General features: G+C 44.5%; 1 protein-coding gene across 1 annotated transcript in view; it reads right to left on the reverse strand.

Moving 5' to 3' along the window:
- Positions 1 to 1,043: 1,043 nt before the first annotated feature.
- Positions 1,044 to 19,143, reverse strand: part of LOC106883919 (carbonic anhydrase 1-like) — a 52,712-nt gene continuing 34,612 nt past the window's right edge. The window contains exons 5-8 of the mRNA XM_089353588.1: positions 16,711 to 16,803; positions 9,293 to 9,359; positions 5,904 to 6,058; positions 1,044 to 2,315 (exon numbers count right to left, since the gene is read on the reverse strand). Coding sequence (XP_089209714.1) covers positions 2,094 to 2,315; positions 5,904 to 6,058; positions 9,293 to 9,359; positions 16,711 to 16,803 — 537 coding nt within the window. The 3' untranslated portion in view covers positions 1,044 to 2,093. The remainder of the gene's footprint in view (positions 2,316 to 5,903; positions 6,059 to 9,292; positions 9,360 to 16,710; positions 16,804 to 19,143) is intronic.

The raw sequence follows: 19,143 nt of genomic DNA on the forward strand, positions 1-19,143 counted from the left end.
GCCCTGTGTGGCTAATAAAGAAACCTATCTATCTATCTATCTATCTATCTATCTATCTATCTATCTATCTATCTATCTATCTATCTATCTATCTATCTATCTATCTGTATGTATGTATGCACTGGCGCAGGCGTGGATGTGTGGTAAGAAGTTTGCTTTCCAATCACATGGTTCCAGGTTCAGTCCTACTGCGTGGCACCTTTGGCAAGTGTTTTAATCTCGGGCCGACCTCGGGTCGCGTGTGTGTGTTTTACGTTTTCTGAACTATTGTTCGTGGATTATTCATCGCTCACTTCTCTTTGGCATCTTCTTTATTGGAACACTCTTTCATTGAATCATTCTAACTTATTGGATCACTCTGTTGAAACGCACGGCTCTACTTTCTGTTTTCTTTTTCTTTCTCGCTCTCTCTTTTCTTCTTCTGACTCTGGCAAAAAGCTGTTACCCCATTGTGTCTATGATTGTCCAGCAATTTCTGTGTGCCTTAAGTTTTCTCCTCTCTTTTACAGTCAGAGTAAGTAGTCAAAGCTCTCTATCTCATTTCACTTTTCTGAAGAAACAACTACATGCTGCTCAAACTTCGGAATACCCGTCCACTGGACTTGGATAAACTATAGCACTCAATGTTTCCATTGAACACTTCTTCCTCCGACCGTTACTTACCCACAGAAGTGTGTGTGTGCGTGTGTATACATACATACATACGTACGTACATATATGCATACATATATATATATTTATATTTACGAGGACCCGAGTTACGAGACACCGGGTTTACGAGTTTTATTTTATAATAAATTTTTCAAGTACAAGATCCAAATTTTGAATGAAGTGAAAAAGTTTCTACTACTATAACAATTACTTCAGCGTGTTACCAAGAAATTCATAGTGAACGAAAAAAGCTTCTTCTAAGCAAGACTTCTGGACTTGGTCTTTATAAAGAAATCTACAAGCCTGTCTACGAGTGCTTCTGTATCGGCGATCGAGTCTACAAGTGATGGTGTGTGCGAGTCTAGTTTGAGTAAAAGTGATTCAGAAATCGATTATGATAATAATGGTTTTTTTTTAATTATAAAGGATCTTGACATTCTATTTCACTTTACATAAAATATTGTTTACATTCTACATTTGTTTTATTGTCATTTATTTATGAATATTATAAATTTTATAGGTAAAATACGTTTCAGGAAACGAATTATAATTAACAACATAGCTACGAGTTTTAGTTTTACGAGCGGTCTCTTGGAACGAATTAACACGTATATCGAGGCATTACTGTCAGGCGGGACCTAGATGACTGCCATGGTGCAGGAAAGTATACTAGTCCTTATGTATTTTATACTCTATATTTAATACTCAATATTTCATATATTCAATACTTCATTTCATTTTACTATTTATATTATATATTCCATATTCTATATCCCACATTAATTTTATAAGAATATAAATAAAACATAAAAAACAGAGTTGGAACTCTTTTAAATAATAATATATTCCTCTATACACTATCATACAAAACACTTTTTTTAATATATTTTTATTTTTATTTTTATTTTTATTCATATATATATATATATATATATATATATATATATATATATATATATTGATAGGAAGGATAACAAAAGAAAGATAGGGACCTCGATATTATGTAAATAGAGGAATTTATCTGTAAAAATATGTGACACTTATTCGGTAGCCATGATAAAACTCCGAGTTTCTGATGCCGGGGTGTGAACCTACGCCAACATCTCTTCAGTTATCCGGCTATTGAAAATTTTTCATTTTTCACAGGAATTTTCAATGGCCGGATAACTGAAGAGATGTTTGACGTGGGCTCCCACTCCGGCATCCGAAACTCGGAGTTTTATCATGGCTACCGTATAAGTGTGTCATATTTTTACAGATATATATATATATATATATATATATATATATATATATATATATACACACACATACACATTCATACTTACGTGCATATGTGTGCGAGTGAAATTGTGTGTGAATGTTTGCTTTGGTCAGTCTGTCTGTGTATGTATTTGTGTGTGTGTGTGTGCATGAAAGTACGTATGCATGTACGTTATATTTTATATAACATCAGCTGACGAAAAGAGCTCTAAATTCGCCACTGACAATATCATGACCAGAAGGAAAACTTGGCTGAATTGTCTTGGAAACGTTGCACTGGAATCAATGATACTTCTATAAATCTTACGATCATTTCGCGATTGCAGGCCTCTGAAGTTGTTTACCAAAACTGTCTTATCACCGTTATAATTCCGGATCAGCTGCGTACGGAACTGATTAATCTGAAATTATACAACATAATATAAAAATAAACATAGGTTTTCGCCCTGGTCTTGTTTTATTTCTTCTGAATGACCTATAGCATCTCTCAGGATCGGTTAAACCGGTTTCTTTGGTGAATGGATGATGCCTGTCATTCACAATGTCATGTTCTCATGCTGCTAAAGAAGCTATGCTATTATTTTCTTTACTGCTAAAGAAGCTGTGCTATTATTTTCTTTACTGCAAGTAAAGAGGAAACAAATAAAATGAAAGACGAAACGAACATGCCCCCTTTTTTTTGTTTGTTTTTAACAAGCGAATCCAAGCAACCAAACTTCGTCGACACGTCAAAGCTAACCGCCTCCGCCGCCTCCGCCTCCGCCGCCTCCGCCTCCGCCGCCTCCGCCTCCGCCGCCTCCGCCTCCGCCGCCTCCGCCTCCGCCGCCTCCGCCGCCTCCGCCGCCTCCGCCGCCTCCGCCTCCGCCGCCTCCGCCTCCGCCTCCGCCACCTCCGCCACCACCTCCGCCGCCTCCGCCGCCTCCGCCGCCTCCGCCTCCGCCGCCTCCGCCGCCTCCGCCTCCGCCACCTCCGCCGCCTCCGCCTCCGCCGCCTCCGCCGCCTCCGCCGCCTCCGCCGCTTCCGCCCCCGCCGCCTCCGCCGCCTCCGCCGCCTCCGCCGCCTCCGCCGCCTCCGCCGCCTCCGCCGCCGCCTCCGCCGCCGCCTCCGCCTCCGCCGACTCCGCCGCCTCCGCCTCCACCTCTGCCGCCTCCGCCTCCGCCGCCTCCGCCTCCGTTGCTTCCGCCTCCGCCGCCGCCTCTGCCGCCGCCTCCGCTGCCGCCTCCGCTGCCGCCTCCGCCGCCTCCGCCGCCTCCGCCGCCTCCGCCGCCTCCGCCTCCGCCGACTCCGCCGCCTCCGCCGACTCCGCCGCCTCCGCCTCCACCTCTGCCGCCTCCGCCTCCGCCGCCTCCGCCTCCGCCGCCTCCACCTCCGCCGCTTCCGCCTCCGCCGCCGCCTCCGCCGCCGCCTCCGCCGCCGCCTCCGCCGCCGCCTCCGCCGCCGCCTCCGCCGCCGCCTCCGCCGCCTCCGCCGCCGCCTCCGCCGCCGCCTCCGCCGCCGCCTCCGCCGCCGCCTCCGCCTCCGCCGCCGCCTCCGCCGCCGCCTCCGCCGCCTCCGCCGCCTCCGCCGCCAACTCTGCCGCCTCCGCCGCCTCCGCCTCCGCCGCCTCCGCCTCCGCCGCCTCCGCCTCCGCCGCCTCCGCCGCCTCCGCCGACTCCGCCGCCTCCGCCTCCACCTCTGCCGCCTCCGCCTCCGCCGCCTCCACCTCCGCCGCCGCCTCCGCCGCCGCCTCCGCCGCCGCCTCCGCCGCCGCCTCCGCCGCCGCCTCCGCCGCCGCCTCCGCCGCCTCCGCCTCCGCCGCCTCCGCTGCCTCCGCTGCCTCCGCCGCCTCCACCTCCGCCGCCTCCGCCGCCTCCGCCGCCTCCGCCGCCTCCGCCGCCTCCGCCCACGCCTCCGCCGCCTCCGCCCACGCCTCCGCCGCCTCCGCCCACGCCTCCGCCGCCTCCGCCGCCTCCGCCCCCGCCTCCGCTTCCGCTACCGCCGCCTCCGCTTCCGCTACCGCCGCCTCCGCCGCCTCCGCCGCCTCCGCCGCCTCCGCCGCCTCCGCCTCCGCCTCCGCCTCCGCCTCCGCCGCCGCCGCCTTCGCCTCCGCCTTCGCCTCCGCCTTCGCCTCCGCCTCCGCCGCCTCCGCCGCCTCCGCCGCCTCCGCCTCCGCTGCCTCCGCCGCCTCCGCCTCCGCTGCCTCCGCCGCCTCCGCCGCCTCCGCCTCCGCCGCCTCCGTCTTCGCCTCCGCCGCCTCCGCCTCCGCCGCCTCCGCCGCCTCCACCTCCGCCGCCGCCTCCGCCGCCGCCTCCGCCGCCGCCTCCGCCGCCGCCTCCGCCGCCGCCTCCGCCGCCGCCTCCGCCTCCGCCTCCGCCGCCGCCTCCGCCGCCGCCTCCGCCGCCGCCTCCGCCGCCGCCTCCGCCGCCTCCGCCTCCGCCGCCTCCGCTGCCTCCGCTGCCTCCGCCGCCTCCACCTCCGCCGCCTCCGCCGCCTCCGCCGCCTCCGCCGCCTCCGCCGCCTCCGCCCACGCCTCCGCCGCCTCCGCCCACGCCTCCGCCGCCTCCGCCCACGCCTCCGCCGCCTCCGCCGCCTCCGCCCCCGCCTCCGCTTCCGCTACCGCCGCCTCCGCTTCCGCTACCGCCGCCTCCGCCGCCTCCGCCGCCTCCGCCGCCTCCGCCGCCTCCGCCTCCGCCTCCGCCTCCGCCTCCGCCGCCGCCGCCTTCGCCTCCGCCTTCGCCTCCGCCTTCGCCTCCGCCTCCGCCGCCTCCGCCGCCTCCGCCGCCTCCGCCTCCGCCGCCTCCGCCGCCTCCGCCGCCTCCGCCTCCGCCGCCTCCGTCTTCGCCTCCGCCGCCTCCGCCGCCGCCTCCGCCGCCGCCTCCGCCGCCGCCTCCGCCGCCGCCTCCGCCGCCGCCTCCGCCGCCGCCTCCGCCGCCGCCTCCGCCGCCGCCTCCGCCGCCGCCTCCGCCGCCGTCTCCGCCGCCGCCTCTGCCGCCGCCGCCTCCGCCGCCTCCGCCTCCGCTTCCGCCTCCGCCTCCGCTTCCGCCTCCGCCGCCTCCGCCTCCGCCGCCTCCGCCGCCTCCGCCGCCTCCGCCGCCGCCTCCGCCGCCGCCTCCGCCGCCGCCTCCGCCGCCGCCTCCGCCGCCGCCTCCGCCTCCGCCTCCGCCGCCTCCGCCGCCTCCGCCGCCGTCTCCGCCGCCGTCTCCGCCGCCGTCTCCGCCGCCGTCTCCGCCGCGGCCGCCGCCGTCTCCGCCGCGGCCGCCGCCGTCTCCGCCGCGGCCGCGGCCGCCGCGGCCTCCGCCTCCGCCGCCTCCGCCGCCTCCGCCTACGCCAACACCACCACCGCTACTACTACTACTACTACTACTACTACTACTACTACTACTACTACTACTACTACTACTGCTGCTGCTATAGTAGTAGTAGTTGTCATCGTAACCTGTGTTCTTTTCAAACTCTACTGCGTCATCCTTCTCTCCCATCACACTTCCACTCTCATTATCATCCCCATAATCGCCACCCTCCTCCTCCTCCTCCTCCTCCTCCTCCTCCCCCAAACAACAACAAGGATAACAGCAGTAGCAGTAATAATAATAATAATGATTTTCTTATCAATTTCAGCCAGGGCCAGACTATACAGAACGGATCTGGTCTGTCGGCCGTATGTTTTACATCCCGGTCTTAAATCACAGGTTATTGCCTTAAAAGAAGGATATAATAGATTATGTATTCCTAAATACAATATGTCTAAGAGAACAATCAGGATAGTCATGGCTGGAACGCCATAGATAATTGGTCTGTTCGATCAAGGCTGACCCAAGACCAAACAGCAAACATAACATCAGTAGCAGCAACGACAAAAGTAACTTTACGCTCTTCAGTCCGAATCTGTCATTTCTCCAACACAGCAGCGGTCTTATACAAATGCGAAAGATGGAGTAAACAAAAACAACAACAATAACAATGTCAAAACGAAACAAAAATGAAAGAACACTGTTTTATATAGATCTTACCTGCCAAGACGAGATTTTAACCGCTTCCGGATAAACTGTCCATACTACAGATTCTGAGCATGGTGGCGTTGTTAAACTTCCGGAATAGCGATAAAACTGATCGACATTTTTGGGCAACAGTTTGAGGAGATTGCAATACAAATGGCTCTCGTTTCCTGTTAATATATGAATAAATAATCGCTTGTATATAAAAAAACAAAAAAACAAAATCATAACAAATTATCTAGTTGGCAGCTGTTATTTCATTGAAGCGATCGCCATCCAGCCTCAGTTTTCTTTTTTTATTCTGTATATATTGGTTCTATTCTTTCAAAACCACTTACATATATATAGTTCAAATTTACCGAAGAACAGAAGACAAAGACAGGTGTAGGAACAACAAGCAGGTGCAGTAGTTTAACGCTCGGGTAAAATGGAAAAGTCTTTTACGTTTCGAGCCGACGCTCTTCGACAGAAAGGAATAAGAGGGGAAAAAGGAAAGAGAATGATAAAAAACGGAGAGAGAAAAAAAACTGTAGAGTTTAGTAGTCCAGCATGGCGTATGACTGGAAAAAAGTGGTTTAATGAAAGGGAGATAATAATAAAAAGAGGTTGAATGAAAGGGAGATAATAATAGTGATTCCAATGAACGAAGGTGCGTGAATGTGTGTTTGTATGTGAGAATGGTGTGCGTGAGTCTGTATGTGTGAATGGGAGCGAGTGAGTCTGATGTATGTGTACGTGTGTAGTGTGTGTGTGTGTGTGTGTGTGTGTTTATGTGTGTGTGTGTGTGTTTGTGTAGTAGTTGATGTATGCTTTTTCAAGTGGTGTGTGCGCATGTGTATGTGTGTGTGTGTGTCTTTGACCAAATAGTGTGCATGTGTATAGTGTATGCTTGTGAGCAAAAGTTATCTTTGTTTATACGTGTTGCGTGTGTTTATGAGTGTTGCATGTGTGTGTATATATTATCTGTGTTCAGGAATTATGTGTTTGTGTGGGTGTGGGAGTGTGCATGTGGTGTGTGTACTGAGTTAAACAGTATGTGTAGCTGCTCGCATATTGGCACATGTGGTGACGTTATTGAAGGTTGTGTGTGGTTGTGTCGATAATGGTGTGTGGCGTGGGTGTTGAGAAGTGGTCGGTGCTACTGTATGGGGATTGGGAAGGTGTTATGGGTGTGTATAATGGTGTGTGAAGTGAGTGATGAATTGAACAGTGTGTATGGATGTGTGTATAGTGGTGTGTGTGTGGTGAGGGTTCCGAGGTGGGCGGTATGTAAGTTTGTAGGTAGAGGGGGAAATTAAATGTGGGAGGTGCGCGGGAATCCATGTGGAGTTGATGTCAGATTAAGAGAGGAGGTGAGTTGAGTCCATGTGACGTAAAGGAATGAAGACAGTAGATTAATGCCTGTTCACAGTGAAGGCGAGAGTCCGGCTGGCTACTGTGCAGAAACGGTCCGAACACAGACAGATGTAGCGAATGACCGGTACACACACACACACATACACAAACATACACACACATACTTATATATACGACGGGCTTCTTTCAGTTTCCGTCTACCAAATCCCCTCACAAGGCTTTGGTCGGCCCGAAGCTATAGTAGAAGACACTTGCCCAAGCTGCCACGAAGTGGGACTGAACCGGGACCCATATGGTTGGTAAGCAAGCTACTTACCACAAAGCCACACTTACCACTTACCACAGCACCTCGAAATTAGTGAAATATTTTGACATATATTTGTCATTTAAAGATCTTTGTAGCTACGTATTGATTTTCCTTGTTTTAGAGGTTAAATAAGGTTGAAACGTGTCGAATGTTGTGGCCATAGATGCCAAAAAAAGAAAGCCATTGTACCCATCGTGCATATTTCCATTCAATTTTTGTTCATTCGTAATTACATGAGTTTTCTCTCTTATTCCTTATGAGATAAATTTTCCATAACATTAATGGCTTTTAGGCTCATTACAGCTAAAAACGTTATTAATTATATATTAAACACGGCTTATAAAGCAATGGACATTTTCATTGCAAACAAAATCATTTGTTAAAATGCTAGTCTGACTCTTCTGTCAGTGAAAGAAATGGAATACTCCAGGGATCAAAAGAAAATATACGAAAGCGAAGAACAACTAGAAATAAAGAGTCACGCAAAATTAAATTACAGTACCAGACTAAGATAACATTGAACGAGCTATAGCATCATCAACGAAAAATAATATTGTAAACTCTCTTATTCTTTGTTTGTTTGTTTGTTTGTTTGTTTGTTTGTTTGTTTCTTTCTTTCTTCCTATTTTTTTCTCTGGAAGAACCGGCCACTATATTATTATCCCCTTTATCAAACACACTGGAACTTCACACGCAAGAGATAAAAAACAAAACGATTGTCATCGATGTTGATGACTGGTTACCATTGACAACACAATTTTCTGATTTTAATACAAACACAACAAAACGTAAAATTCATGACAAACGATATTATGAAAATAATGAAACCGACAAAGCCACCGGCTTTGAGAAAATTCAGATGGGAATACTGAAGAAATGATGCACGGATTTAGGCGGCACCTGTGGAAACATGTTCTATCCACACCAGCTTGCTGTATTTAGTTACATCCAGAAGCTGGAGGTGCTTTAGTATAGGAAATTTACAATTCTCAAAGAGCTATGCAAGGTTTCATGTTTTTTTTTCCCTTTATATTTTGGTGGCTAAAATGTCACCTTTCTAATCAGCAGTACAGGCATTCATTATAAAAAGGACTGTTTAACTTAGTCAATTTTGCAACGGTTCCTCACAAATGAAAACAGCGTGGAGTCGTCAGCGTAGAGGTAACAGCCCATTCATCAAAGAAAATAGAACAAAAACTGGTGAAGTATTAGTTTTTGCATAATTGATGAATTAATGAGTGACAGATCAGAATGTTGATCTGGAAGGATGACTCCGATGGCTCACCCGTTAAAATAGCTTTGCACCAACCCAGTGCATTAAAAAAAAATTACCTATCCAAAATTTGCTCCGTCAGAATTTCAACCCTCTGAAGTTTCTAACTCTGCCCATGCGTTTTTCTTAGCGGCGTCAGACTTTAGATTTCAGACTGTACGATAACCTCATGAAATCTACCACATCTAAAAGGATCTGGAAGTTTCATGAACTCTTTCTCTTCTTCTGCATTGTTTTTAATGGGCTAAACAAAGCTAGACGTATGTTTACCAGCCACACATTTTATTCTATATAAAAAGTTAACCAATAACTATAATAATGAAGGTAAAAATAAACTTTACCGACCCCTTCTAAGCGCTGCCGAAAGGCTACTGAAAAATAGAGAAAAGACTGAAAAACAGACAAGTTAACAAGCAACGATACAAGCGTAAGAAAATAGTGATTCCCGAGATAACAGTTACTGCTTACCAGGGTTTCGTATCCTTGGGAGTTTTCTAATAATGCATTGGAATTCTGTGTTATTGCAATTGGTTACCTATACAAAATATAGTAACATACAATGAAAAGTGGAAAACAAGCAATAAGCTTGATTAGATTCTGAAGGAAAAATCAAGCTATTATCATTATTACGAAGGCGGCGAGCTGGCAGAATCGTTAGCAGGCCGGGCGAAATGCTTAGCGGTATTTCGTCTGCCGTTACGTTCTGAGTTCAAATTCCGCCGAGGTCGACTTTGCCTTTCATCCTTTCGGGGTCGATAAATAAAGTACCAGTTACGCACTGGGGTCGATGTAATCGACTTAATCCGTTCGTCTGTTCTTGTTTGTTCCCTCTATGTTTAGCCCCTTGTGGGCAATAACGAAATAGGTATTTTGCCTGTCGACTCATCCTCACCAAAATAGCTGCCCTTGTGGCAAAATTTGAAACCATTATTATGTATTATGATTATTACAAGATGTGAGAGTCATTACGTGGTTGAATGACCTCATGTCAATACATACATTCATTTGTTGTTCGAAATGTTACATTTATATATACCAAAGCAAACACATAAATGCGAAACAAGGCGGAAAAAATATAAACGTTTCTCTTTTTTTTTTTTCTTTTTCTTCTTTTCCATTTTCTTTCCCACTTATTATTATCTGATTTTGTTTCTTCTCTTTCTTTCGCCTGTAACAACTAACTTGTATAAGCATACGCCATGAGATTTTGTGCGCGTGCGTATGTGTGCGTGCATACATATACTCTCTTTTACTCTTTTACTTGTTTCAGTCATTTGACTGCGGCCATGCTGGAGCACCGCCTTTAGTCGAGTAAATCGACCCCAGGACTTATTCTTTGTAAGCCTAGTACTTATTCTATGGGTCTCTTTTGCCGAACCGCTAAGTTACGGAGACGTAAACACACCAGCATCGGTTGTCAAGCGATGCTGGTGGGACAAACACACACACACAAACACACACACGCATATATATATATATATATATATATATATATATATATATATATATATATATATATATATGCGACGGGCTTCTTTCAATTTTCGTCTATCAAATCCACTCACAAGGCTTTGGTCGGCCCGAGGCTATAGTAGAAGACACTTGCACAAGTTGCCACGCAGTGAGACTGAACCCTGAACCATGTGGTTCGTTAACAAGCTACTTACCAAACAGCCACTCCTGCATATATGCATTTGTATATATTTATGTCTTGCCCATATATGTCTGTATATGTATGTAGCCATATACCTGCGTCTGTATGTTTAGTGTATATATACGCAAAGAAGTGCACTGTTGAACCATGACTATTGATTCCAAATCGAAATATGAACATGACAGTGTTATTTTCAAGCGCCTCCTTGCCAATCCCTCCGTACCACGTCATTCCTTTCATTTCATGTAGATTTCTCTCATGTGGTGCTGTTGAGCGCGCCCACAGGCTTAATTTATCACATAGATGTTCCTATGTCTGCTGATTGTTCGGCGAGGTAGCAGCAGTGCTGACAGCCGCAAAGGAAATATATCCATTGAGAGCTTTTTGGTGCATTCAAAAATCACATACTCCCACAACCACTTTTCCGTGACAAGGTTAGGGCCTGGAATCTTCCACACAGACGCATGGCATATCACTTAGTAGAATTGACCCTTCACTTACCCCACAAATATTTTGTCGTCACTGCTGCACTTTCCCGTATCATATGTTTTAACTTAACTGTACTATATATACAAACTATGCTATTTTAATCCCGAGCAACGCCGGGTATTCTTCTAGTATATATATATATATATATATATATATATATATATATATATATATATATATATATATATATATATATATAGGAGGAATTTCAACCATGTTTCGTGGTCTGCTACCACAACAGCTCCTTTATAGGATCCAGTTAGCTCAAGACACCATCAGGAGGAATCACATCCGGTTTCGGCCCCTACTCCTCTACCGTTTTGACGTGGCGGGGCCCCTCCTTTCGGAGGTGTCTTCAGCTCTGGTGTTGGGTGTATGTCTTCTTTCTTCTATTCCCTGGCCTCTTCGATGCAGCATCAACGAGTGTCAGCGTCCGACTGATCGTCATGTCAAGTTCCCCTTTTTATATCTGCTGCTAGGCTCCAGCAGGCAGCCCCAGCTAGTTGTCACGTGACACTGTCTAAATTTCCCGCTGCTAGGGTCCAGTAGGCAGCACCAGCAAGTTGTCACATGACACTGTCTAAACTTCCCGCTGCTAGGCTCCAGCAAGTAGCCCCAGCAAGTTGTCACATGACACTGTCTGAACTTTAACTGACAATGGAGGGCGCGAAGCCACTTCAGTGTCAGCCTGTCTCACCTAGACATATTATGACTTTCAAGCCATATTCGGTCTTCCCGCTTCAGCCATATATAGAAGCTGGCTTTTTCGACCGCCTCCTGTATCCTCCTTATCAGTTTTCTCAGTTCCGAGTTTGAAAACGCAAATCTTCTCTTGAATAGCGTTGTCATTTTTCTTTCAATGAAGCCTCTAGCCCCCACTGCCAGATGGTAGTACTCGACAGTCCATCCCTGTTCTCTGCACTCTTCGATTAGTTTTTCATATCTCTTTTCCTTTCGTTTCTCTGCATTGTCGATGTTTTCTTCCCATGGTACTGTCAGTTCTAGCAAGATTCCTATTCTCTGTTCTGTGTTCCATATGACTAAGTCTGGTCTTTTTGTTGTTTTTATAAGTGGAAAAATTGCTAGACTTCCCAAATCCGTGGCCAGCTCCCAGCATCCCTTCCATCTTTCGTCTATCTCATATATTTTATTTGGAGGCCTGATCTTATGTCCTTTCCCCTCCTTCTGGAAGTATATTTTCCTGCGCTTTTCTACTTTGGGGTACTCTCCTCTATTGTATCCCTCGAGCTTCTCCTTGAGTGCTGCACTTATGACGCCAAGGACTTGATTATGGCGCCATGTATACCTTTCCAGTGCTAGTCTGCAGCTTGACAGAACGTGTCTCCCTGTCGCTTTCTCCCCGCATCCACATTCATCACTTGTTTTTATGTTCCATCGAACTAAGTTCGCCGGTGAGGGTAGAACGTTGAAGGTAGACTTGATCAGGAAAGCTGTTCTTGCTTGTTCCCAAGCCCAAAGTTCCTTCCATATATGAATGCATGTACGAGGATGTACCCAAAAGTAACCGGAAACGTTCTCTGTGGGACAAGCCCAAAGTAGTTCAGGCTTCTGCCGCTAAAAGCCACTTGATGTGACCGTCAGGCATCAGTCTGCCGACCTGCGTCGTCTGTTGAGATCACTCTGCCATGCGATGCGTATTTCTTTTGCAGTGCTTTTCATCGATTTTTTGCGATGGCTGAAACGAAGGAACAACGTGCTTCTGTAAAATTCTGTTTTCTGCCGGGGAAAACGGCGGCCGAAACAGTTGTCATGCTTCAAACAGCTTACAAGGACGCTGCTATGTGTAATGTGTGCATGTGTGTGTGTGTGTGTGTGTGTGTGTGTGTGTGTGTGTGTGTGTGTGTGTGTGTGTGTGTGTGTGTGTGTGTGTTATGTATAATGAGAACTCGTTTTGTTCTGTAAGTATAACAAAACTATGTTCACAAACAAAGAAACATATATACGCAATTTCTTTCACATAATGCAAAATATATGGAATGCTTTTAAACATGGCCAACATAAGTGCAGAAAAATATACTACTACATAAACACATAGACACATAAAACCATAATGTCTTTTAGATATCGATGACTGGAATCATAGATCTCTCTCTCACTCTCACTCTTCATGTGCCATACCTACAAACGTTGTCGATCAATGACCGCAGTGCCAAAGAATGAAGATGTCTGGTTTCTCTAGAGAAAGTGATAGTGTTTTCTCGTTGATTTCTACCGGTTTATTTACTGTTTACTCTGATAGTCATCCGTTCGTTCGAGCTTGAAATTAATGCAAAAGATCCACTCAACACTTATGCAGGAAGACTATTCCATTACATCAGGTTATGTTCACACACTGGTGACTCTATGTGCCAATTGTTTAAGGGTCCAGATCTTCTCTGACTAGTATATGCCTTGGCTGTAGGACAACAATAGATACCTGTACTAAATACATTCAAAAACTAACAATGAATGTAGATAAAATATCCACACATATGGATACCATAGAAACACAATATATTGAACTTATGGCTCGTAGTATAAAATACATGCAGACACTGACCGAATAAGTAGATGAGTATGGATACATTGCTAGATATTTACTGCTATTACTTTTGTGGTGAGTGGACAGGTTAGAAAATCCATTCTTCCGATAAGTTTATTCTCTTTCTTCATAGATAAAATCGCACATTTAGGAGTGGCTGTGTGGTAAGTAGCTTGCTTACCAACCACATGGTTCCGGATTCAGTCCCACTGCGTGGCACCCTGGGCAAGTGTCTTCTACTACAGCTTCGGGCCGACCAAAGCCTTGGTGCCACGATTATTACTATATATATATATATATATATATATATATATATATATATATATATATATATATATATATATATATATATATATGGATATATACATAAACGTATCCATCCATACACACACTCGCAAAAATAAATGTGTAATATGTGTGTGTGTCTGTCTGTATGTGTATACTATTATATAAAAGTCGAAAAAAAAACTTTACAAACCGTAACACAAGAGTTTCACATGACTGTTCATCAGACATACCTTTGGTATTCGAGTACTATTTTCCCATTTTGTTTTGCACGTATGTGCTTACTTCTGCATGTATATACGTATGTATGTATATAATATGTACGTGTATGTGCGTACATTTGCGTGAATGTGTGTATGTTTGTGTGTATGGATGTGTATATGTGTGTGTGTGTGTGTGTGTGTGTGTGTATGTTTGTGTGTATGGATGTGTATGTGTGTGTGTGTGTGTGTGTGTGTGTGTGTGTGTATGTGTGTGTGTGTGTGTATATGCGTACATACGTATCTGTCTTCTTGTCATTCTTTAATCTAGACAGCTTTGAAAACAATGTTCTGTGTTTGAGACGCGCAATTTAGCGTTTCGAGAAATACTAATCGATAAGCATCAGCCTTTAAAAAAAGAAATGGGGGTCGACATGATCTAAAAACCACTCAAAAGAACGCCCCAGAATGGCCACAGTCTAATGACTGAAACAAGTAACATAGTAATACACACACACACACACACACACACACACACATATGTAAATTACAAATTTTCTACCGTGTAGATATTTTCCTTGTATCAATATTTACACTATTTATAGCCAATGTCCTTCATTTCCTGCTTAGCTTCCTTTTTCTTCTTCATTATCGTCTGCTTGGTTTAAGAAAACGAAGCTAATATTTTCCCTTTCAGCACTCAGACATTTATGATCGTCTTGTTCGACTCATTTTATATTTGATGGCCATTAAAAAAATTGCTGAAGTGAAAGAAGCAATTACACTACATACATACATACATACATACATACATACATCGTACATACATCATACATACATACATACATACATACATCCATACATACAGACACGGACATATATATATATGTATAAGTATATGTGTGTGTGTGTGTGTGTTTGTGTGTGTATGTATATATATATGTATGAATATGTATATTATGATATATGCAAGACTCTTTACTGTGAGATTGCACACAAATAGCAAGTTATTTTATTTGCTTCAGCAATTGGGTCACGGCTATGCCAGGGCTCTACATGAAAGGCTTTTAATTGATCAAATCGGCTCTACTTCTTAGTTTGATATCTGTTTTTTATCGACCTTATTTGTCGAATGCTCAAGTGACGTTACATAAACATAGAAGACCTGCTTAAACGAAAAGGTAGACACGGCGACGGGCACGTAACCACAGACCTATACGCACGTGCGCATATACACATCTATATGATGTATATTTATAATACATGGTTATTGTATATCTATAGAATACGTAGCGTGAATATTGACAGAGTCCTAAACAGCAACTCACTGCCTTGGAATTGAACCCCAAATCACTCTGTTCAGGCGTGAAAATAACTGTGAACTCCAAAACAGGATCTTGTGTGGGATTGATGACGTCAGCAAGCAACTAACCATTCAGACTCCTGGTAAACATATTAAGAACTTGTTTTTATCAGTAGCTAGGCTAACTGGTAAAAATAATAGTCTAGAAGTTGTAATAAACCTAACCATTTTGCGATAAACAGTATTTTGCAATGAACAACATTTTGGAATGTCATAAACGATTTTGTCCTTGGCGTATTTTCTTGACAGACCATGGGCATATATCGGTGATTTGTCTGGTAACTGATTAGTGATCACAGCACAAAATACTGAGAGAATTTACGTCACTCACTTCGGCAACACAATTCAATGACTACATCAATCCACTAACATTGCTGGCACACGCATCTCGCACAGACACACACGAACTGACTCACTAGGTATAAGTATATTTTTTTCTGTCGTCGTCGAAACGATAACATTTTTTTTTGTTAACGATTAATAGATATTTTCTGCATTTGGACATAAATTTTTGTTCTTTTGCCAACCAACCAACCAACCAACCAAATATTTTATTGTTACAAACTTATGTAAAGCATTATTTTATCCTTTTAAAGTTTCCAGTCTCTGTAAAGTTGGAACTGATAGAGATATATCACATTTTATGGTTTGTGCAACCTCAATACATATATTCATCGACCTGGAAAGATAAAAATCAAAGTCAATCCTACTCTTCCTTGAGGGTCTCCATTATATTTCTAGAAGTGCAGAATGAGGGTTTGCACGTCTCTTCCTAAATTACAGTCAATTACAACAATCCACTACTTCTTCTTTATTGACTGGTATTAATTTTATTAATTTAGGAGGGATAAAACGAAAAATGGGCCTGGTGTGACTTAATTCCTGTATATCTAGCATATGTCTAGCATGTAACAAAATATAGGAATGTAGTATAGGGCCAGCTGCCAATTACGAGCGAGTATAGCTTGGTAACATGTACCATGCTTTTGTACGATTGCTTTAGCTGCCTATGTAGTCCTAAGCAATTATAGATACCCTCTCGGCCATTCTAACCTTGACCCAACAGAATATTCACGGTGTGATAGCCAGATGGAAAATGGCTGCACCAACACCTACTTGGTACTCATTACAGCTGATTAGACAGTAGCAACGTGAAATGAAGAACTTAGCTCAAGGACACAACACATCGACTTTCCCATGAAGCAGAAAACCTTACCCATTTGGCCATGCACTTTTATCACAAGGGAAGAATGTGCGCAAAAGACAACAAAGCAAAGATAGAAAAACTGAAAGAAAAAAGGAACAAAGACAGCAACAATAAAATCAATAGGTTTTATCAGCTTTACTACTTACTTCGAAGAAAATAGCCAGTACAGCTAAACCGTTCTTCTTCGTGAGGGCCTCCGATATATTAGGGTATTTCTGGGAATAGTGGACGATATGCATCTAGAAAAACGAAGGGAAGTTAATGAGAAAACAATACTGGCGCGCGCGCGTTTATATTTTACTCCAACAAATCCGTGTATGTGTCTACGTGTGAGTGCTATAAAGAGTTTGCGACTCTGGCTAAATTAAATGTAATTGTCAGGTCCTGTCAAACTGCTTGCCTTTTCATTTCTGCTTTAATCCATACGTACCGGCTCAAAGGGAAACTACTTCTAGCCGTTTTAGAAACCTAGTCACAAAATCACATGTTCAGCTGTAGTTCAAACCGGAATTTTAGTGACATACCAATTTGAGCACTCAGATCGCATGCTTATTAGTTTGAGTCATCCAGACGAAAACTCCTCGTATTTCATATCAGTATATATATATAAGTAACCGCTACGATTACACATTACACATAAAACAGTAAATAGTCAGGGCTAGACACTTGATCAAATACTTTTAATTTCTTATTCTGCTGTTACTTCTAACGATTCGTTTCTTATACTGAATAATAATGATTTTCATTATATGTACAGCACTACAAAATTCGAGGGAAAGTTATTAAAGATTTAAAAGGATCCAAGTCCTTGACGACTGCTCACCTTATCGAACCTGCAAAAGATACATATCTTATAACTGCGATGCGTTTGATCCGGCACTCTACCGACCCTGCTTCTTGCTGCATCTTTTTTTTTTGTAGACATAATACTAAAACTGTTACTAGTAATTCTTTTTAATTTTTGTCACAAGGCCAGCAATTTTGAAAGGAAGGGGGAGTCGATTGTACGGACCCCAGTACTTGAATGGTGCGTATTTAATCGACCCCGAACATAAAGAGCCAGAAAAAATGCCGCTAAGAATTTTGTGGTGCGCAGTAATAATTCTTCCAGTTCTTCGCTTTAATACTGTTACTAATAAAGGTTACAAATTTTGGCGCCGGACCAGCAATTTTGGGGAGAGGATTAAATCGACTACGTCAACCCCAATGCTCACTTGGTACTTATTTTATCGACCCCTAAAGGCAAAGTCGGCTCCGGAGGAATTTGAACTCAGAACGTAAAGACAGACGAAATGCCGCTAAGCATTTTGTCTGCCGTACTGACGATCCTGCTAGCTTGCCGCCTTTATACTATTACTTCAACTACTATGTTAATAGCATCGCCATAATATCTAGTAATATTATCTAACCAATGGTGATGAGTGGTAGATTCAGTAGAACATTAGATTTAATGATTCATGGTATATAAATGGTTTCTTACATTCTGAGTTCGAATTACACTGATGTCGGCATTTTCTGCAATCTTTCTAAGATCTGTAAATAAATATCATCCGAGTATAGTGGGTCGATATAATCATCTATATACCTCCCACCCCCACAAATATGTAATCTTGTTTCTATATTAGCAATCAATACTCTTTGATCTCTTATCACATTATATTTGTTCTTTCCGTTACAATTTTAGTTCTTCTGTCTGTCATTTTGCGGAAGCAGGAAGGAATGGTGTCGGATTCCTGCAAGGATGTTGTAGCTGCAATAGGCGAGTACTGATACGAAGCAGTGTCATGTCTCCCACCCCATTCCCATAATAAGCTACTGAAGACTTGAAGATTATGTAATGTCTCAATCAAAGAGAAAAAAATTTTAATCTGGCGGAGCAGAATCCATTTATCTCTCCGCCCACCTACCTACCTACCTACCTATCTATCTATCTATCTATCTATCTATCTATCTATCTATCTATCTATCTATCTATCTATCTCTCGATTTTTGACTGCAATATGAAACGCAACAGGAAGCAGCAGCAACGGTATAATATATGTGATGCGAAATGAAACATGAAATTACTGGAAATAAAACATGACTAGCCTCAGCCATGTCCTCACGATGTTTTCCGATGTTTCAGTATAATTGCAAAAAGGTCATTGAGTTTCCTTGGAGAATCTGATACTGAAGCTTCAGTCAACGAAAGGTCCCAGGGCTCGTGATTTTCTAAAAAATCTTGTTGATAGCATGCTACCCTATAAGTTTTACACACATGCCTATTTACCCTCCTCAAATCTTGGAATGATTTGGGACCACGTACTTCGTAGTAGCATTTTGCTTGGCATCGGGGGTCACTGTAAACTCTTGCATGAGCATCAGCCCCATGTTTCCTCTTATGTCATTTATTGTTTTTCCAGGTATAATACTTGGGTAATTGTGAGTAATCTTGCATCTTCATCTACTTGAAACAACTTTAAAAAAAGGCAGTAAGGGTAGTTTCTTGTCGAGAAAGTGCTTGTTGCAAGGCTGTTTGTTTTGTAAAGATAACCCTGTGGCCATTCCCTAGATGGACACTAAGATGAATGATGGCCGAG

This window comes from Octopus bimaculoides, chromosome 6, assembly GCF_046866305.1.
Source record: "Octopus bimaculoides isolate indiv1 chromosome 6, ASM4686630v1, whole genome shotgun sequence".
Classification (NCBI taxonomy): Eukaryota; Metazoa; Mollusca; class Cephalopoda; order Octopoda; family Octopodidae; genus Octopus; species Octopus bimaculoides.